At 31.7% G+C, this 21,445-nt stretch overlaps 1 protein-coding gene across 3 annotated transcripts; it reads right to left on the reverse strand.

Moving 5' to 3' along the window:
- Positions 1-2,262: 2,262 nt before the first annotated feature.
- Positions 2,263-20,196, reverse strand: LOC141712489 (protein ENHANCED DISEASE RESISTANCE 2-like). 3 transcript variants are annotated; one of them, XM_074515459.1, is made up of 22 exons: positions 19,756-20,196; positions 19,294-19,368; positions 19,044-19,097; positions 17,211-17,276; positions 16,551-16,609; positions 16,252-16,328; positions 14,940-15,062; positions 13,593-13,627; positions 12,921-13,021; positions 12,747-12,842; positions 11,541-11,605; positions 10,278-10,349; positions 9,637-9,801; positions 8,135-8,340; positions 7,635-7,701; positions 7,327-7,502; positions 6,861-6,962; positions 5,862-5,909; positions 5,000-5,143; positions 4,601-4,696; positions 3,691-3,792; positions 2,263-2,557 (listed from the first exon to the last, which is right to left on the reverse strand). In XM_074515459.1, the coding sequence occupies exons 1-22, from the start codon at positions 19,942-19,944 to the stop codon at positions 2,465-2,467; spliced, it is 2,211 nt and encodes a 736-aa protein (XP_074371560.1). In that variant the 5' UTR covers positions 19,945-20,196; the 3' UTR covers positions 2,263-2,464. The 3 variants fall into 3 exon arrangements, with proteins under 3 accessions (XP_074371560.1, XP_074371559.1, XP_074371561.1); XM_074515458.1 differs by having other exon boundaries at positions 11,541-11,617; positions 19,756-20,195; XM_074515460.1 differs by lacking the exon at positions 19,044-19,097 and having other exon boundaries at positions 11,541-11,617.
- Positions 20,197-21,445: the final 1,249 nt, after the last annotated feature.

Raw genomic sequence — 21,445 nt, forward strand, 5'->3', positions numbered from 1 at the left:
AAGTAAATTAAATACAAGTAATTATGTACGTCTGATGTATATTAATTACTTTAAATATAAAATAATTAATAACTTGTTTGTAATTGTTTAATGTGTTTATGTGCTAGAAATGTGATTGAGGTCAAGCGATATAGCCAATTGATGTAGTACTGTAGTTTGTAGTTTGTAGTTTGCTCGTTGAATGTGATATGATATTCTCCATCCCAATAAATTTCTATTTTGAGATGTTCAAACAAATTGTTAACATTTCCTATAATAGCATATTATCTTTATAATGGATCCAAAATATACCCCCATTTATTTTTTACTCTACATGTCTAACAATAATGGTAACAACGTATGGGTAGGTAGAAGTATATGATAAATGTCATAAAATAATTAATAATGAAGTATAAATCGTACATAATATTTTACCATTTTATTATGTTGGAGGACGAGTTAATATATATGACAAATAAGAATATATGAGTATATATGTGTATGCGCGACCTGTATTAATTTATATTTATATATATGTATATTTATCGTGTATACATGTATGTATATGTATGCATGTATGTATGTGTGTGTGTGCGCATCTATTAATATATATATAAGCATATATTTATTTATATATGTATGCATGTATGTAAACATTAATGTATGTAACTAATTATAAAATTATTAATAATTTTTAATAAATGAATGGTGAGCTGGAATAAATATTATATAAATATTAATACAGAGGTATAATTGTCCTATTAATTAAAATGCTTATTAATCCATGTTGTTATATTATATATATAATATACTCGCTCCGTCCCATTTTAACCGATATTTAATTTTTTTAACACGCATTTTAAGGCGACAACAAATATTACTTATACTTGATAAACAAATATAAATTGTATATCAAATTAAAGCTTAGATTCTAAACTTTAATTTGATATAAATATTAAAAATAAAAAATATATGTAATTATGATTTTTTTAACATCTCAATTTATGTAAGTTTAAGTCAAAAGCGGATGGAGAAAGTAATAGATAATGAAAATATACGTGGGGAGGTTAATTAATTAAACCATTTTTAGCGGTTTGAACGTCTCTAAGAACCTAAGACTGTTGGCCAAACTTGAAGTTTAGCTAAAATTTTGTAAATCTTGTAAGAGCATTTCCAAGGCTAATAACTAAAATGGTTAGTTAAATGATTATTATCTAAAAATTTGTTGAATCTGTAAGAGGTTTTACTCCAGTGGTAATAGGTATAATGGTTAGCTATTTTCAATAAAATTATTTTTTTACTATATATATATATATATGAAAATTTTATATGTTAAAATAATTTTAGTATATATTTAGTTAAATACACGTGAAAATATAAATAATATATTCAATGAAAATATATTAAATATAATAGTAATTTAATATTATTTCAATTGAAATATAATAACATATTTAAATATAATCAAACATAATTAATAAACATTATTTATATATCTATTATAAAATATATAATTATATTATATTATATTATTTCTATTTGTATTCATAAAAATATGCATTGTATATTAAAATAAATATAATAAAGTTTAAAATATTAAATATAAAATAAGAATTTTAATATATTTTGATTTATATATATATATTAAGTGTAATATAAATATATGTATATATTAATGTGCAGAGTATGTTAAGTTTTAAATAAGGCACCGTGAATATTTTAGCTAATGGTTAGAGGGTATAGAAGAAGACGGGATGAAGGATATTAAAATTATTGCTGACAGGTCTAATGGTTGAAGTGATATATTTTTTAACTAATATCTAAATCATACTGCCGCCTAGACTTTTTACGTAACGGGTGAACATGGTTGGAAAACACTTTTATTTTAGTGGTACTCGTTATAATCATTAGCTATATTCAAATTTTTTATTAAATTCAAATATATATTAGTGAAAATAAAATTATAATATTTAATAAAATATATTTAATACTTATAGTAGAACATTTTTATATTTATTTCAATATTTTAAAATAAAATTTATAAAAAAATATATATAATTATTAAGATTGATTGAAAATGTAATAACATACTTAAAAATAAATGGAAAAAAATAAACATTACTACATATAAATAAAATATATGATGACTAAAACATATCTTTTATATTAATTTTTTTATAAATTTAGTTAACAATAAAATAACATTTTTATACTTCTCACTTTCCAGTGAAATTCTCTTCAGCACAATTAACATCACATAATTTTCCAGTGAAATTCTCTACCTTTTATAATATGTATTAATAAAATTGTAAAAGTACAAACTTCTCACTTTGCTAAACTTGTAAGAATTACTAATACTGGAGTCTACATGTAACTAATTTTCACATCTGAATCTATAGTTTCTCATCGGTATTATAGTTGCAAATCCGCAATGGAACTTTTGTTGGACTGGAGCTGTACTGAATATTGTTTTATCTACTAAAATCTATATGCCGAACGGCACAGCAGAGTCGGGTTTCACACGGTTTAGCCTCACAGTGCCAAGAAGGTATTCTGGAAGTTCATTCTCTTCTCTTCCCTGTAACAGTAGTAAATCAGGCGGGAAAAAGGCAGGCAATATATGAGTAAAGTGTGCATGATGAGCTGCTGAACAAATGTTTAATTTAAGAGAAGTAGAGGCACAACATGAAAAAACACAAAAAGGAGAAACTATAGGACAAGGCGATCTGACTGTCTTCATGTAAAAATAAGCAACTAATTATGCAGTCTGAGACATGCTTTCACATTATCTTAACGTCTACCGCAAGTTCAGTTCAAGGGCGTCAGTAGTGTAAAATTTCAACGATGAGCAAATTCCTACCTAGAAACAGAAAACCAATCCATCGTAATATGGATCTATCTAATGACAAATTTCTCCTTCTACTCCGCATGAAGCATACATTTATCACTCGTGCATTCAAAAAAATAAAATAAAGGAATAGCATAACATCAATATTATGCTCTTTCTTGCTCTTCTATAGAACTTCAAATTTTACATTTTACTTGATTCTGTTGCCTACCAATCCTTTTTCCTCGCAGAAAACCTCTTGCTTAACAGCCATGTTAACAGCCATGTTAATACATAACCATGTCAGCTTCTCGATTACTTAGCTAACAATACCCTATTCTTAAATCTTGCCGGCTCATTATCTACTTAACTAATATTACCTTTTTCCCTACAACTCTTGGTCATTGTTCAATCTTACCTGGTCATGCCTCAGTTTAATCTCAAAATTAATATTCTAGTCTTACTTGCATCGTAAAATTTCAAATTTCACACCCTTATTCTCCCTGAGAAACTTTTTCTATAAATGAACACCCTCCACATCCTAACCTGTTTCTATATCTCATTTATGACCACGTTATATCCAACCTACTATTAATATTATATCTACATACATCAGCAAGCACTCTCAACCTGCTTGCTCAATCTTCATACGAGGAACATTAAAATAATTCCATATAGGTATCACAATCTGAGCAAGCAAAAACAATCTGTTATAATCATCTACCTATCCTACAACAGGCACCAAATTTCCCAAGTCAGCAAAAATAACAAAATGAGCACGTCCATATCAAGGTGAGAGCACATGATGTGCATTGATGAGCACATAGACAACAACTGCAAATTTGCAATAGAAATAAAAAAGCACGAGAAAACAAGATGTTGACCTCTATCAGTATTGCAAGATCCACTACGATACTTGTTACATATCCGAGCACCAGACCAATGATGCTCCTTGCAACGGATGATGAGCCAATATCAACATCAATCTGCACATGTGATGTCAGTATTACAAATATAAATAAAGAGACAATTACTTGCAAACATCTTAGTGCTGGTAGCCCATTTACCTTTTGCAGAAACACTATCAACTAGATATGAATTTAATCATATAAATGTCAGGACTAATTAGCCAAGGAGAACAGTAAATACTTAAAGCTCTTTTTAACCTAGCATAATCATGATAGAAATATAACTATAGAGCATACAATAAATTTACATAGTGTTGCAATCGATTTGAATAGTAATGCAGCAATATATGCAACCTTATACAACATAATATCAGTTCACCACATAAAAATGAGCAAGCAAGTAACTTTATAACCAATGTACTTCAGTGTCCAGGACAAGGTCAAGAGAAAAGCTTAAAAAATAACACACTGATTATTTTCTTTCCCCAACAGAACCTGGTAAACCAGATCCCCTCTTGTAATACTAAAAATTCAATAGGTAGCTGGAAACTAAATATGTTAGTTATTTATCTATGTATATACCTAGTAAGTAGTAACACTTCCCTATCCCTTCGCTTTTCAAATTTTATAAGTTCCAAATATATACTATATATAGCTAAAGGATGATCTCGACTAGAGTGTGATACTGAATTTCACCACATTCCAGATAATGAAGCCCATTTTATGGTGCTTGACATGTATGTAACAACCAGGTGTATACTAAATGTCATGTAATTATAAAATTTTATATTCTAGGTAAGTAGTGTCTATGCATAATTTACCATGCCTAGCAATCAAAGATCAGAACATGTCTAGCACAAGGAATAACGATACTTCTGCTTATTACCTCCAAAAAGTTGTCCTGTCTAAGGTATTTGCATGTTACCGCTTTCCCCAACAGACAAGCTTTCGTTCCAACTGCACGCTTGACCATCCAATATCCCTGTCAATAAAATACACAATTAGCACAACAGAATACATAATACTTGAGCAGAGAAACAAACAAAACTGGTAATCCTCAAAACTAGTAATATAATGGCAGACTAATGTAATATGTTTAAATAGCATAAGGAGATAAGAAATTTATTTTATTGTTCATTGTTCTTTGGTCAAGAAGTATGATACTTTCATCGTGATTTCATAAATTATTACAGAAATTGATCCCAAGTTAAACCTTTCTGTGTTTTGCAAGTCCAATTGATCATATGTGTAAAAGATCAGTCGTGGTTTAAAATGCTCATCCTACCTCTTTTATACTTGGAATGAGTTTGAATCTTGAATCACGAAACAAGTCAGTCCCGTCCACAAATTGACCTAGCAATGAACTTCCATTTATAGGCCTGTTGGCAGCAAAGTAGAGTACCAGACTGTAGTTTGGTTTAGCAGGAACCTGAAACAAGCAAAACTGTAACTATCTTCTTTCGTACTGAAAAGTTAACAGCAACATAATAACGGAATAAAAACCTCAAATTTTACTTTCCTCCATAGTAGTTCACGCTTGTATAGACTTTCACAGAAAATGCCAATCGAACTGGCTGCTAACTAATAAATCATTCTGGTCCTTCCAGTTTTATCGAGGAAAAACAGTTAACATATATATATTGACATTAAAATTCCCCAACTATTATTAATGTCATTCCATAGAAGCTCAGATACAGTTAAATCTCTTTAAAGTAATATGGTTGGGACCAAGTAAAAATGTTACTTTAGTGAGTGTATTACTTTATCGGGAGTAAAAATATAATTTGTCCATTATGTTGGGACTAGAGAAAAATATTATTTTAGCGAGGTCATTACTTTATCAATTATTACTTAATCGAGGTTCAACTGTATACATGACATAACATCAGAGAAATGCAAGCCAAAATTAACTAGATAATTCAGACATAACTCTGGCTCCCCAATAATATGTTACAAACTAAGACTTTCACAATAAATACATGTGTCTGCTGTGAACTAAGGTCTATCTCGTGCACCTTGCCCCTACTAATAACAAAATCGAGCATTATTTAAGAGAAAAGTACAATATCGTAAAATATATTAAATGAGTCAGAGAGCATGTTAAACATCTCAAATGAATGACAGGAGACTAATAAATGACCACATACCTGCAGGTTAACAACAAGAACAAATGGAAGTTTTCTGCCAGCTTCGGACTGCATATGGGAAAAGTAGTATAAGATACAAAGAAAGCCAACTTATGAAAAAAGTTGGATATCAAAGCAATGTCAAAAGACATAAGATGCTCCATCTGTACAAAATAATATTGAGGAATATAATAATGTCGACCACGTTAGCGTACTGAAGTCTCTTTGGAAAATTATGAAAATAGAAAATACTGGAACAAAAAGAAAGTTCAGGAGATGCAGAATGCAATTTAAGTACTTAATAGCAAATTCAAGGGCCTGGAAATATTTTGCTAGCTTTTCTCACCCAAAAGTCTGGAATACTTAATTTAAGAATAAGGAGGAAAAAAGTAGTTTATGTCAAACAAGTTTAGCTTCTGATATTACTATTTAAGAAGATATCTCAAGATAAATGCGTGTTACAAATTTGACAATTAGTCTCCAAAACTATCTCATATAAAATATTATTTCTGCATTTCAATTGGCTCACTTTCTTTGCAACCAAGATGAAAATAATACAGAAAGGAAATAATGCTTATAAAAGTATTAATCAGCTTGCAACAAATATTCTTGAATTACTCTAGTCCCGTTGAAACAGTTCACAGGTAATTGCTTGCAAGTCCCTGTTAGAATTAGATGTAATGGTCTTTAGATGGATTGTTCAGGTTGAAGGCAAAGCAAGTCTGAATCTAAGAAAAATAATATTAAAACAGTCCTTCGTGTTCATAACCAAAAAATATGTGAAAGTTGATCATGTTAATAGGTCATCAAACCAAATTACTCAATCCATGTTCACCCAGTATCAAAATCAAAGGACAGTGCAAGATATTGCAGTATGTGGAATTAATTATTATTAAAATAAGTGAACTACATAGGCAAAGCTAATTTCACCTGTACATTCATTCGTCCTTAACGTATTAAATTTTCCCATGATTGCTTCACTTGAAACAGATAAATTATAGATGTATGCATTTAAATTACCTGAACAAGACAACTGGGATGTAATGCAATGTTATTGATGCAGCCATCATCCTTGAACCAGTCGACGGCTATAAGTTTAAGAAGAGGTTCTCCTCCTGCAATCTGGAAAGAGTGCACATACTTAAATGAAGTCAAGTGGTATCGGGAAGTATAAACTCGCATACATGAGTAAGAATCATAATAAAATGACACACGATCACCAAAAAAGAATTTACTCGACAAATACAAAAGAAAATTTATTATGTACAAAAATCTAGACTCTCCACAGCTTAAATACCAGGTGCTAATTTGTTCTTGGGAAACTAATAAATATACATACACATATATATAGATGCTCTTCGTCAGTTATAACAATCATTTTCAAAATTTTTGGCAGAACTGCTAGGTCTTGCTTTGATTACTGTATTAATAATTTAGTACAGATGATAAACATTGAGTAGTGTAATTGTGTGGTATATAGATCAACCTTAGTATTATCTTTTAAGTACGTCTTCCCTCTGATCTTAAAGCCAGCACCATCCGGAGATGTCCAGCAATCACCATCAGCCCCATCCTTCCCCTGACGCATTGAGCCTTGGTATTGTGTAGGATCTAAAGCAATAGGATCCACGCTTGTATCAAGTTCCTTACTGGCAAATGGATCTACACAAATAAAAAGCGGAACAGTCAGTCAGATAAGTTTAGGGAGAAAAGAATAAAAAGCAAGCCAGTTGTAATAAGATATATCTGGTAGTGATAATAGTTCTCAAGTGGTGACACTTAAGGATCAGGTACCTGCAGTTCGCTTCCTTGAGAAGCCTGCAATAGCCCAAGACACATTCTTCAGCCTCATTTTTCTCACCTGATAGAATATGCAGAGAAAATTCAAAACATGAATAGCAATAACAAATTACCTCCCAGGAAATAAAAATTGGTATTATGAAATGTTTTAGACTCATACGTCGACCAAGTTTGAGATCCAAATAGATTACTGTTAAAAAAGTGGGAGGAAAAGGATAACAACAGAATAACAATTCCAATCACTCATTAGGTTGTTACAAAGGCAGATGCATCTGATTTCATGAACATGAAATGTTCGAGTACAGAATTAGACTTGCAATACTATATGTCGGGTTAGTAAACTTAATATTTTGTCTTCTAATTCATTTACAGGCTTCTATCTACTATTCTCGAAAAAATGATATGCATTGGGTAGCAGCAAATTTACTAATGCAAACAGTCTAAATTAACATGCTTGCTATCTCAATGGAATAAAAAGCTAGAAGTGCAGATACCTTCTTATCACATTCTACTTCTTTATCGCTATCCTCGTCGGACGACGATGAATCAGAAGATAAAGCATCATAGAATTCATCTGTAGCTTCTGCTGCATCCACGAATTCACCATCTGATGCAGAGTAATCAGAATTTTTCGAGCAGAGTAACATACTGGATGATTCATTGCTGAATGCGGGGTTTGCTCCAATGTATGCCTTCAGACCTGAATGATACATAATAGCGCGTATAAGGACACTAGAAAAACAATCAGATTGTATAACAACTTTATTTTAATATAATTAATATGATGTGCTCTTTAGGTTAATACTTTGGTAATATTTTAGCTACTTTCACCCATAAATGTACCAAAGGAATTCTGAAGAAAAGACAGGGCTGCACTTCTGCTAAAACTACACCCTTCTCACTTACAAGCTGCAATACCTACGTACATCTGATTTACTCAGCATTATGCGGAACATTTTCCTCCTCTTTAAGTACAGGCTTTCGCCTGTTCATCATACTTACAATTTAAGTCTCAAATTGTCACTTGATATAAGAATAGAGGGTACAGAGGGTCAGACGAGCATACATGCCTTTGGATAGCTGAAACACCATTTCCAGCATTCCCAACATGTGAGGGTCCCTGACTCTCCGGCCAGACGAAACATGAACGCCAATACCAATAAGTCCAAATTCGTCTAAATTCTTCACTCATGTTCTTCCACATTTGTGAAGGTGTCATCTTTCCCAACACCTTGTTAGTAGACATATATTCAGATTGCAAAATTTGCTTCTGGGTTTGCCAAAAAAATATTCTTACTCTCAAATATTTATAATAATTTCTTTGGTCTTCAAAGATTTTTATTTTGACATTGTATTTCCTTTTCTGGCTGCTTATATTTTCTTTTGGACTAACAAATATGTCTTAATCTGTATTTATTACCTTTCTAGAAAGATATTACATATACTTCTGCCCAGAGGCGGATCCGGGGGGGGGGGGGCAGAGGGGTCCTTGGCCCCCCTGAAATTCTGAATATCAGTAGTCTAGTATGCAATTTGTCAGGGTTCAATTCCCATCAAGAACCATTTTACTCTTTTTCACCCTGATCTTTACTTTATTTTTATTTTTTGGGTTTTTTCTTAATTCTCTCTTAGTTATTTTTCTTTTGGTTTCATATACTTTAACATATTCTTAAATTTGGAAACCTTTTAATCATTATTCTAATAAATCTAATTGTTGATAAACAAGTGATATAAGTTAAATTTCTTATTTTTTGTTTTACAATTAAAATTTTAAATTATCTTTTAATTTTTAAATTGTATGGTAAATTTGGCCCCCCTAAAAAAGTTTTCTGCGCCGCCACTGCTTCTGCCTACGGGTAGTTTATGCTGCAATAGTTTATGTTTATTAAATAACAGATATATAAACTAAAATAGTTAGGAAACATGTCCCTCTATTTTCAAGAAATAAAGGGAAAAAAGAAATAGAAAGTGTAAAGACTAATCGTGCTTCACCAACCTGCAACTTGGCTCAACAATGCATATGGAACAGTTTTTTCAAACTTTGATCTTTGATTCTTCTTCCACCCACGCCAGACTTTAGAATGTACCTCCAACATATGTGTTACAAGACATTTGGAATTGCCTGCTGTTGTATTTAAAATTCTCATCTCCCAGGTAGAAGCTACATAAAATAATGTAGAAAAGTTAAAATTTGTAGCACCAATACTGTACAAGAAACACAACTAACAATTGTAGAATTTCGCTATTTAATTTTTGGTCGGGCATGCAATTTAATCTGTGATGTATACAACTGACTGCGCCAAAAAAAGTAAAAAATATGTATCTTCTTTCTTCGATACCAACTTGAAATTTTAATTTGAGAATCTACAACCTTCATCATAGTTGGCAATAGCATAATATATGTATTTATATTTGATAAATCTTTTATAATTCAAACAAAATTAGAGTTTAAAAGTATTTGACATCATGAATTAGCGTATGAAACATTAAGCATGACTATGTCATGAGTATCCTTATAAAAGCTTTAAAGTTGAGACATATTTCAGTGGCAAGAAGTTTGTCAATAACAGTATCTCCACTAAATATAAAAAACTTACTGTAGAGATATAAAACAGACTAGCATAAACTGTTTCTTACGGTTAATTTTTATACGCCGATAACCCGCTTTTTTGGGACGCTTCTTATGCATAGCAGGAAACTGCAATATTGCTGCATCAACAAATGCAAAGTTTTCATCAGCCATAGAAGAATAGGCAGCATGTTTAATCTGAGACATTTATATATTAAAGAACTTTACAATGTTAAATGTCAGCACAATCATTATGCAAAATGATGCAAAATGCTCAGCTATTGCATTGCAAGATATATAAAGAATACACACTCCCCCCTCCCCTTCTTTTTGCGCCACGTAAGACAAGTACCTTGGCAGGGCAGCACCAAACTCACAAAATTACGGTAAATAAGCCCACATCAAATTTTACTGGATGAGACCAAGTCTGGTGTGACCGAATTGCATGACACATTGACACTGATGAGGAATTAATTGTTAGATTAGATTAAACCTAATAAGGAGGACACTAAAACTGTGAGCTGCACTGGATTATGGATAAAGGTCTCAATTTTGTGGAGGAAGAAATTAATATTCACATGCAAGTAGCAAGCTTGTGGTTGTTTTCAGAAACAAAACTTGGAAACTGCCTTTTGCTACCCAATACATTTGCCACCTCAGCAAAACATGGGATACATAGGAATTCTGAGACAAACAGTGGTAAGAGCTCTCCAATGTGAGAATTCCTTAGCAAAAAAAAATCCTAGGTGGCAGGTATTATAGATAATTTGTATAAATTTTGAAACTCCAACCATACAAAACCCTTAGCTAAAATTATAGCCAACCATTTCATATTGGCTAAATTTGTCGAATCTCTTAAGAGCAGTAACAAATCTGTAAACATAAATTTAATATTATAGCTAGCCCCATTGGAGAGCAACACCTTACAGGTTCGGCAAATTTTACATAATCGTTATATTATTTTATTTAGCCAGCCATTTTAGCTAATACCGTTGGAGATGCTCTAAGTGGGTCAAAATCACATGTCTGACATCTAAAAAAGGTACAGTTCAACCCAATTTGATACATGTCAAATGAAGTATGTACAGAGACGCAACTCTGTTGACCAATAATCAGAAAATTTTGAGTGCACTTGTTATGGACCAAATTGCTCTTTTGACAGTTTGCTAGAACTCTTGATATTTGATAACGTTGTTTAGCATGACATACAAAATCCTGAGCCAGCATTATCATGAATCAGCACTTGACAGCCCATTCACCAAAAGTTTATAGAAGTAGACAATAACATTTCACACACAGGGCAGGTGATATGAGAGTCTAGAGTTGCTTACTATAAGTTCCATCTTGCCCACGAAACCATTGTCTAGAGAAGACAAAATCACTCTTGGATGACCACCTATTACAAATGCTGAAAAAATAAGGTTATGGAAACGCTAAATTACAGATATATATGTGCACTAAACAAAACCATGAGCGAGAAAAGAAATATTCCATATTTCAGAAATGACTATTTGACTTTGGTAATAGATTAAATTGGGTAAGGTTCTAAGGAGAACTCATATACATGGAGAACTTGGGGAACTATCTAATTATTAGCACCCAAAGATGGGGAACTCGGGGAACTATTTAATTATTAGCATGTTTTGTGATGTTAGTATGTTCCTTACTATGTTCTCTACTATATTGTCAAACATATGTTCTTTATTATGTTCTCTACCACTATAATTTTTCAGAACCTATATTAATTATTTTTAAGTCATCACTAACATGTATTTATCCTCAAATAAACATCCTAGATAATTGAACCTTAATAATTGATCGGGTCGAGTTGGATTGGAGGAATTAGGCGATTTGGGACTAATTTCCAGAGTCTTATGACTAAAAATGAGTTCTATTTGATCTTAGCCAAATTACATATTTTATTTTGAACTTCAGAATATTACTCTGGTTTGTAGTGTTTTTTCCCGCTTGATAAGTAAAATTATTAATCTAAATTATCAGGCATTAGCTCCTGGTTTTTCTAATTACTTCGCGATGCATAAATAATATTCCATTTAAACACAGATTGCAAAGTTGCTACAATAGAAGTGCTAGGTAGGAGGATGCTGAAAAGATTCTTTTACATGTGCAATACGAGTATGCCTCCAACAAACAAAAATCTCCATTTCGAATAAAATGAACGGGTAAAGGGAATTTATTTAGTTCAGTTGCTACTTTAAATCATACAGACACAACTGAGTGCTGCTTAAATCCCCTTGTTAGCATTAATTCTGCCAAACCAAATACCCTAAAATTTGAGCTTCAAGAATTAAAACATCATTAGTACATCAACGAGTGTTTGTCTCAGTTTCAAAGTGATGGTTCTTAGACTTTGACTTCACCACTGCAACATATAACAGGAAAGAGATAAATATGAAGGTGGCATGCAAATTGTTTTGATACTGATTTTAACTAAAAAGGAAACATAAAATTTTAATGAATAAATGAGGACTGGGGAGCACAAAGTACATGCTATTAGGCATCTTAAGCAGGTCTACCTCGTCTGGTAAGCAGCATCAAGTGTGCCATAAACAATATCATAGTGTCCATCCAGAGTATCAATCAACTCCAAGTCCTCTGTCAATACATCCCACCTACAAAGGTTATAAATTAGGTTATTGAAATTAGCATAACATAGGTATGTGCAAAAAGAAAAAAAATTAGCAACATACTCATATCTCCATTGTCGATCAATGTTAAAAATCACTTCAAAAACAGTATCCGCACTTGCATCAACAACGCCAACAGCTTTGACAAGAACTACTTTACCATCCTATAGCATTTGCAAAGAAGCTAATTAAAGTTTATTTACATTAATTAAAAGGCAATAAAGGGAAATGGTGCTATAGAAATGTTTGTGTCTGTGTATCACATATATGGATAAAAATCTAAGACAGCAGGCGAAGGGTTTAATATTACAACTGCAAACAGAAAGTTCCTAGAACAATGTGACATCTCACACCGGGTAAATCTCAGCTAAGTCCTGTATTATCTTGTTAAACTTAGTTGTACGAATAGGATAATAGGTAGCTCTCAGTTCGAAAGCTGCTGAACTTTCTTTCTGCATAACATCATTCCCTACCTGGATAGATACATCTAATGATCCTTCTCATATGACAATAAACAGATGGTGGAACTTACTTTTTGACACAGATATAAATGGTGAAATGATGAATCGTTGATACAGATTTTTTACTTCCATGTCAAATTTTAAAGTAGTTACACTCAATGTTATAGATTTTACAAGAATGGGTAAAGTTGAGCAAGGAATGGCATGTATATTGTTCAAAAGTTGCTCTTTGCTAGCGAACTCAAATATAATGTAATACTTCGTTAAACGATACCTTGAATCCAGCAACATCCTCAAATACTCGAACTCCTGCAATCCAAAAGATAGGGGAGTTGTTAAATTATGACGGCCAAAATCCGAGCCTAACGAATTCTTAAACAATGGGAAAATACATTGTCACTTGTATGCACCATTTAGAATGGCTAGTGTAAGTATTAGCCACCCGACATATACACATAAGCAATGACCTTCTTTTAGTTGACTGTCAAACTAATCATGTCCAAACACAATCGATAAGCATGCCAGTGCTACTTCCTAAGATCTAAATAAGTGTCAACTAGATATCTTCTTGTAAGATTAAGAGCCAACATGTTAATTAAAATGTCTTACTGAACCAGCTACCTCATACTTGCCTAAAAATAATACCATTATAACATTCTATAGATTGTAACTACATAGTACATAATATACGGTTTCCTAGTTTTTAACAGCTTTACAAGGGGTGTCTGTCTTACAAATACTCCACACCACGCCACAAACTCAGGTCCAAATTTTTATTTTGTTTATTGTAAATTATTAACTCATAGATTTAAGATAGGCACCAACATACAAACGGTATTCATCATATTTTCAGAAGATACAAAAGTAGCTATCCTTGTTCAAGATTGATTAGTACCAAAATACAAACATTTGAGTACCTTTGTTGGTATAGCTGGTTACCCGTGTGCTTAAAACCATCTCCAACACCCATGACACCAAAACGTTGCAACTTCTACACTATTTTTATGCAAAAATTACATTATCCCCAAATCAACTCTAACCCATTTACAGTATATTCTACACTAATGAGAACATTCACTCTGTCCTAAATATAAAATAAACATTTTTTGTAATTTTTACAACAACAATTATCATACGTTTGATGACTATAGTAGCGTATTCAATATAAGATAAAACAAAGTATTGTAATATATATTTTCAAAAATAATATAAATAGAAATTTAATCCTAGAAGCAACAATTTACTTGCTTTTGAAATAAAATTTCTAATGTACTTTAAACATATGAATTTTTTATCGAGTGAAGTTAATTCATTTAAAAGAAAAATTATATATTTCGGAAATGACATTGCGCCTAGTTGCCAAGACTACAATGTAGATTTCAGTGTATCTTCTACACCAAATTTCAGTGCAACTACAGCAATCTTATAGCATGGCATACCTACTATCAGAAAAGACTTTACACCAAACTGGTGCAAAAGATTACACAACATTGGTGTTATAGTGTCCCACTGGAGTTGCTCTATCCAAGGAAGAGGTGTTGGTCATAATGATACTACCCAGTGAAGGGAAAAACATCACATAATTATTTAATTATAACAAGGTAAAAGAAGAAAGTAAAACCATTTACTGTACGGACACACTTCCACTCATGTCCTTCAACCACATCTCCAGCATCTCCTTCCAAGTTCCCTGCAGTTTGTATGTTGACATTCAGTGAGGATTGGCGCAAAAGAGTCTCCGGACCTACATAAACATTTTAAATGAATCACATCTGGAACACCGCCTTAAGAATTTAGAATCAGGATCAGCTCAAGTTACATAATTTATGTATACTTCAACATATCATATTCCTGTTAACAAATATTTTGTGTGTGTGTGTAACTTCTCCAGAAAGCAGCGGTAGCATCTATTTTTTTTTTTTTAAAAAAAAAAAATTGGTCGTCGTGGCATATAGTAAAAATGCAAGTAGTGAGGACAAAAAGGTATAACTTCCGGAAAAGTAAAGATAATGACAATGATGATGATGATGATGATGATGATGATGATGATGGCAACGAATCGACAACATAATCATAATAGGTATGGTAGAAATTCTGGAAAGGCTGTGACTGTATAGACAGAGAAAGATACCTACGCTGACTAATATTATTTATCATTGTGTAATGTGTTGTCAGCTTGTCACTATAGAGGGGGAACTAGCACTATGTCAGTGCAGCTGATTTTAAGATCTCTTTTAAAAGAAACAAGGTTTTGAACTTTAGGTCGCATATAATTGTTTTGTCTCGAATCTTTAGCCTAAAAAGTATTAACTAAATTTAAAAAATGATAAAAATGGGATACAATGATATGTTCCTGTAACTCTATGCCATCTTAAAATAGAATTCCAACAAACTTGCATGGTCCAGTAAGAAGTTCAATGAACAAAAATTAATACAAAGTCATGACCCAAAAAATGTGCCACTTGTCTGGAGTGAGCTGGAGCAGCAAATCACAGTAAATTAGTTTTACCCCAAGCAAAAAGATTATGTTGACATTCCGCTTTTGTGGGAATTTTTAATATTTTCTACATTTTGGCTATTTGAAATTCTGTTTGGCATAAACTTTTTCATTTTTTACAGTTACATCTAGTGTATCTAATATGCAGAAATTCACTTTGATACAAGATAGTTTGTATTTTATATATCCTAAGACACACTAGCCTCCTTGGTTCGTTTTGAATAATATCTTGTGGTAAGAATCTTTATTTTGCTGATGCCACAAATACAACATGGTAATTATGAGGCCTTGCCACAGACAGATGGTACCTGATATCTTATAGGTTTCTGCCTTTAGTTAACAAATTAGATTTATTGATACATAAATAAGACAATCCAGTCGACCATAGTTGACGGCAACATGAAATATAGGTGAAAGCAAGATCATGTTTACTAACCTTGCCCTATTCTTATTAGCTTTTTAAGACCATGTGCATAATGCCTTACTCTTCGCCGATGCCCATCAAGATCAATCCTGCATTAACCAAAGAATATTAACACAAGTGCTCAGAAATACTGTTTTGAACATAAAATATGATCCAATGTATTCTATTATGGAGTATTGAGGAAACTAACATTTGTACTCAATAAATTTACATTGTCATTAAAAAAAATAACTGTCAATAAATGCAATATTAATAAACATCAAATCATTTATGTAAACTTCGAGAATTTATTAATTGAATTTTTAGCATACTCCGTTTCCTTGTTCAGTTTGTTTCTGGTACTACGACCTCTGGTCAGCTCATACTCTGCCTGTTGAAAATTAAGATAAATTTCAAAAAGATGAACCATTAAACTATTAAATAAAAGATGAAAAACATATATGCACCTTGTTATATACACATAAAAATACACGTGTATGTGTAAAAAAGAGAAGATAATAAAGTTCCATTAATAGAACATGTGAGTAGAGTAAGATATATTTGTCTCGTAACTTAAGCATAACTAATGCTCAACATAGTCATCAATTATATAAAATAGATTTCAGGCATTGAATCTGAACCTGGTCTCTATCAGAAGGAATGAAGTAAATGATTTAACAAAAAACTTTTCATTAAACAATTTAAAAACAATTATACTATTAAAGGAAATGCAAGTAATGCAAGTAATAAGTTCATTCCAGGGAGCTATACACGAGGAAAAGAGGCTCCTCGTCCTAGTTAAAGGTAGCTTGTCTTCCCATGGGCAGGTAAGATATAAGAACAAACAATACAGGATAGTAACGCAAACATAAGAGCCTAATGTTGGCAATCAAATGTGTAAACTGGCTAACTATTATGACATTGTTTAAAGTTAATAAATATATAAATATATATAGTTCTTGAAAAGAGAACCTCGAAAAATGTTATTGTACCTGTTGCTTCGCATGATCAAATGCTTCCATCCATTTTCGAGCTTCTCCAGCAGTAGCACAAGCAATCTTCCAGAATTATACATAATGAACCATGAGATGTTGTTCAATTCATAAAGTCGTACTTCAGATTTCTATTATAAAACAAAGTAGATAAAAAAAAAATTGGCTACCTATAGACAAAGTAAAGCTTGAAAGCAAAGTTCCAGATAAAAAAAATAAAAAAATAAATCTACTCTATACTTGAAATTGCCGATTTCTAGTTTGCTACTAGTGTACACTTGTTTTAACAGTTACATAGCTTACTTTAGTTTCATTGTTACAAGATCGCCTGATAAACTAAATTCTCACAAGGTACTTGAAAAATTTTGAAAATCATATTTCTGCTTTCCGTGTATCCTTAACATTTGATTGTCTACAGCATCAATGTAAAGCAAGTCTATTCTATAAAGTTAAGCCTGTTTTTATGTTAAGAAAACAATAAGCTTTAGAACTAACAAAGTTTTGAGGCATGTATAGAAAACTGGAAAGACCAAATAGGAACTTCAACATCTGACAACCAAACCAAAACCCAATCAGCAACAATGACAATAATTAACTGAAACCACAAAAGAAACACCCATCCGAACAAAACTAAAACAGAACCACGAAACAAAGGACCAATAGCTAACAACCAAAACACAACAAAAAAGCAAAACCAAACTATAAACTAAAACCAATACATATCAAATGAAACCACAAGCACCTAAAACTAAGGGGAAAAGTCATTTGAAATAGGAAAAAAATATCAAAAATTAAAAGCACAAATTAAAGAAAAAAATACACACACCAAACTGGAAATACATAACAGCAAATGCAGACACAAAAGACAGGTAACAAAACAATAGCAACTAATTTTTTTTTATTACACCTGCAATATTTCAATTTTGTTTACGCAACACTAAAACTGCCAAATCTATACTATATCAATAAAACTGAAATATTAAAAATTTTGGTAACTGGCCGGTCACTGCTTGGACTTTGATTAATCATTATCCTAGATCATGGGCCTAATATATTTTTAAAAAAATTAATATGTAAAATAAAAAATATATAGAATTTTAAGTTATATAAAGAAACTCGTGCATTGAACGGGATCTAAGCTAGTATAAGTTTACACATTAAATCAGTACAAACATATTGTAAATTAATAATAATTGCAAATCGGATAAAGCTTTCCTAATCATTAAATTCCAAAAGAGCATGTCCGCTGGAAGTGCTAAAAGTGATACTATATATCTATAACATAGCATCCATATTAAAAAAAAATTACTCCAATGCAATGCTCAACATGAATTCAAAATAGTAAAGTTCTATACCGGTGCTAAGCATGTAAAGATTCAACATTTTCCATATAAACATGCCAATGGAAAAATGGAGGGAAATGAATAATTAAAGTAATACTGACATACATTATTGTGTATTTAAAGATTAAGTGGTTGAAATATATCAATATTTATATATATTCGGTGTCATTCTAAAACAATATTTTGGAGCAAAAGTTCTATATTAACATCAATAAATATTTATTATTTAATTATATAGCAATGGTTTTAGCACTACCATTGGACATATAGACAATAATTCAAGAGGAACCTATAAACTAAATGGGATAGTATGGATAGTACAGGAGAAACAATTAGTTTAGATTAAAAAGATATCTTCTATGTACCTACATATCCACATAAATTACTAATTTCCTTACAAAATATCCTCCTATCTTAAATATGCACCTGATCGGTTTTTTGAAATTTTTTTAAACATAAGCAAACAGGTGATAGAGCTAAAAATACTTACTTCTCCCTTCTTCGTCTCATCCAACCGGTTGTATAACCTTAGAACATAAAAATCCTGGGGGAAATATATTGAATTAAAGGCAGAGAAAAGGTTGCAACCTATAATTCTTAAAAGAAGAATAAGACTGATGCTAATTAAAATCGTTTTCCTTATGTATTTCAATAATAACTAAATAATAACAATAACTACTGCAAGTTAAAAATCCAGTGAACAAGTAAGATGCATATTATATCACCAACAATGTACTTACACTCTCATTAACTTTCCGACGCCCTGATTCCTCCACCATTAGCGTGTGCCCAATAGCACCTCTCCTAATTGGTTTCTGCGAACAAATATGTCAAAAAAAACATTATCTTAATAATCTCGTCCTAATACACATCTATCATCTATCAAACTCCCTAAACATAAAGTTTGGACTATAATGTGAATAACAGTTTATTAATTAACCTAGTTATTTTACTGTCGGGACTAAAATGTGAATATCCGTTTATGTACTAACCGTGTTATTTCACTATTAACGTGAACAATTGTTTGCTAAATTAAAATTTTAATTTCATAGACAGCATTTTCGGTAATTACTCTCAAATCTCAACTCCAAACATTTACGCGGAAAGCAATGACAAGCAACTAATTACAATTAACTACGCCATTCAACAATAAAAATGAAATTGAATACATAAAAGGCAGGAAGGGGAAAGGGGGACTATACAATGTCGGGATGCTCATGAGGATCTCGCTTGTACATAAAAAGGCGACTACCGCGAATGTAAAGAAAGCGAAGGCGACAAAATTCATGACCAATTTTATTAACGCCTAAATGATACACCCATCCGAAATACTCAAACTGACCGCCTGCTTCGCTCTCCGGCGATCCTTTTACCGGCGACGACGATGTCATCCTCGCTGTTGTTCAGCTCTTCTGCTGTATGAGTGTGTATTGTTGCAGAAGAGGGCAGGAGAGACGATCGCCGTTAGGATATACGTGTGTCTTTACTGTTATTTTTTATTAAATAAAATATAGGGGGTTAGGTGAGTCGTGATTGCCTTGTTGTTATTGTCGTGACAACTAAGCACAAGATCTTCATCACAGAACGATCCGTTGTTAATTGTAATGGAATGATTGATACACCACTTCACTACGTGTCTGCTTAATTTATTCTTTTTTCTGTTTTTTGTCGGTCGGATGCCATAAACAGAATTTTAAGATATCCAACCAGATTAATTTAATCCATAAATTTCCCCACAAAAAAATTGAAAAATATAATAAAATAAACACTTTTTTTACTAAGCCACAGTAGTATCTATTTTGACCGTTTTTATCAACCGTTTTTATCAACCGTATATCCATTCTCAAACTTGGTATATCAAATAAATTTATTTTCTTGTGTAAAAATGCATTTTTCAAAAAAAAATAGGTTGAAATATCTATTCTGAAAATGAGTATTCGGACGTATAACTGTTTTGAGAAAGCGTATCTCATATATCTAATCCCATAAAGCGTATTTCAAGTTTAAAAAATAAAAAATTAGATTAAATACACATTCTTAAATAGCGTACTTCAAATATCAAATTTGAAACAACCTATTCCCCTCGTAGTTTTGGCTGCATATCTCAAATTTAGTATCAAGGTCACCAATTTCAAAAAATGTGATATTTTTGGCCATTATCCATATATTTTTTACAAAGAAATTAGTAATGTCTCATCGCATTATTTTTTTCCTTTTGAGAAAAAAATTTATTTTGAAAATGAAAAGTCATACTACACGTATAGTCGAAAATGAATAAACGTATAATGGTATTGCTGTTGAATTTTTTTTTCTTGGATAGGCAAACAAACGACATGTATATGTTGTAATTTTTTGAAAATATATGTTATAATTCTCCAATTGTTATTTTGATAAACTAACTGTAAATGTGTCAATAAAAAAACTCTTATTACTGAATAACACCATGAAAATTTCAAGCATATAATCCCCGACATGTTGAATAGAAAAAACAAAACAAAAACAAAAATCAAACTCTCACAAAGATAAACTAAACAAAACTCAAATAAATTATAAATGTATTGAAGAAAAGCCGGCACTACACCATATATGGCCTCTAGCAACACTGAAAAAATGTAAAAATGACCAGAAAGTGTTATCTAAAGCAAAAAATTCGCCTATAGTTACATTTGTTGGAAATTTGTTGGTGTTGGGTTTGCTCCTTATAAAATAGGGGTATAAGGTAATACTTTTTAACCCGTGATAACACAGGAAAAGTGTTACATAAGACCACCTATGATAACACCATACATGTGTAATAATTGTTTAATTGCAACACCCTTAAAGTTATAGTAACACCCAAAATTATGTTACCGTAAACACTTTTGCAACAAGATATTTGCTATTGTAACACTG

Source organism: Apium graveolens, chromosome 3, assembly GCF_009905375.1.
Source record: "Apium graveolens cultivar Ventura chromosome 3, ASM990537v1, whole genome shotgun sequence".
Lineage (NCBI taxonomy): Eukaryota > Viridiplantae > Streptophyta > Magnoliopsida > Apiales > Apiaceae > Apium > Apium graveolens.

Coding starts and splice junctions, on each gene's coding strand:
- LOC141712489 (XM_074515458.1), bottom strand. CDS start 19,944: ATGACATCGTCGTCGCCGGTAAAAGGATCGCCGGAGAGCGAAGCAGGC. Junction 7,702..8,134: donor AAGTAGAATGTGATAAGAAG/GTATCTGCACTT, acceptor ATATTCTATCAG/GTGAGAAAAATGAGGCTGAA. Junction 3,793..4,600: donor GACAGGACAACTTTTTGGAG/GTAATAAGCAGA, acceptor TCACATGTGCAG/ATTGATGTTGATATTGGCTC.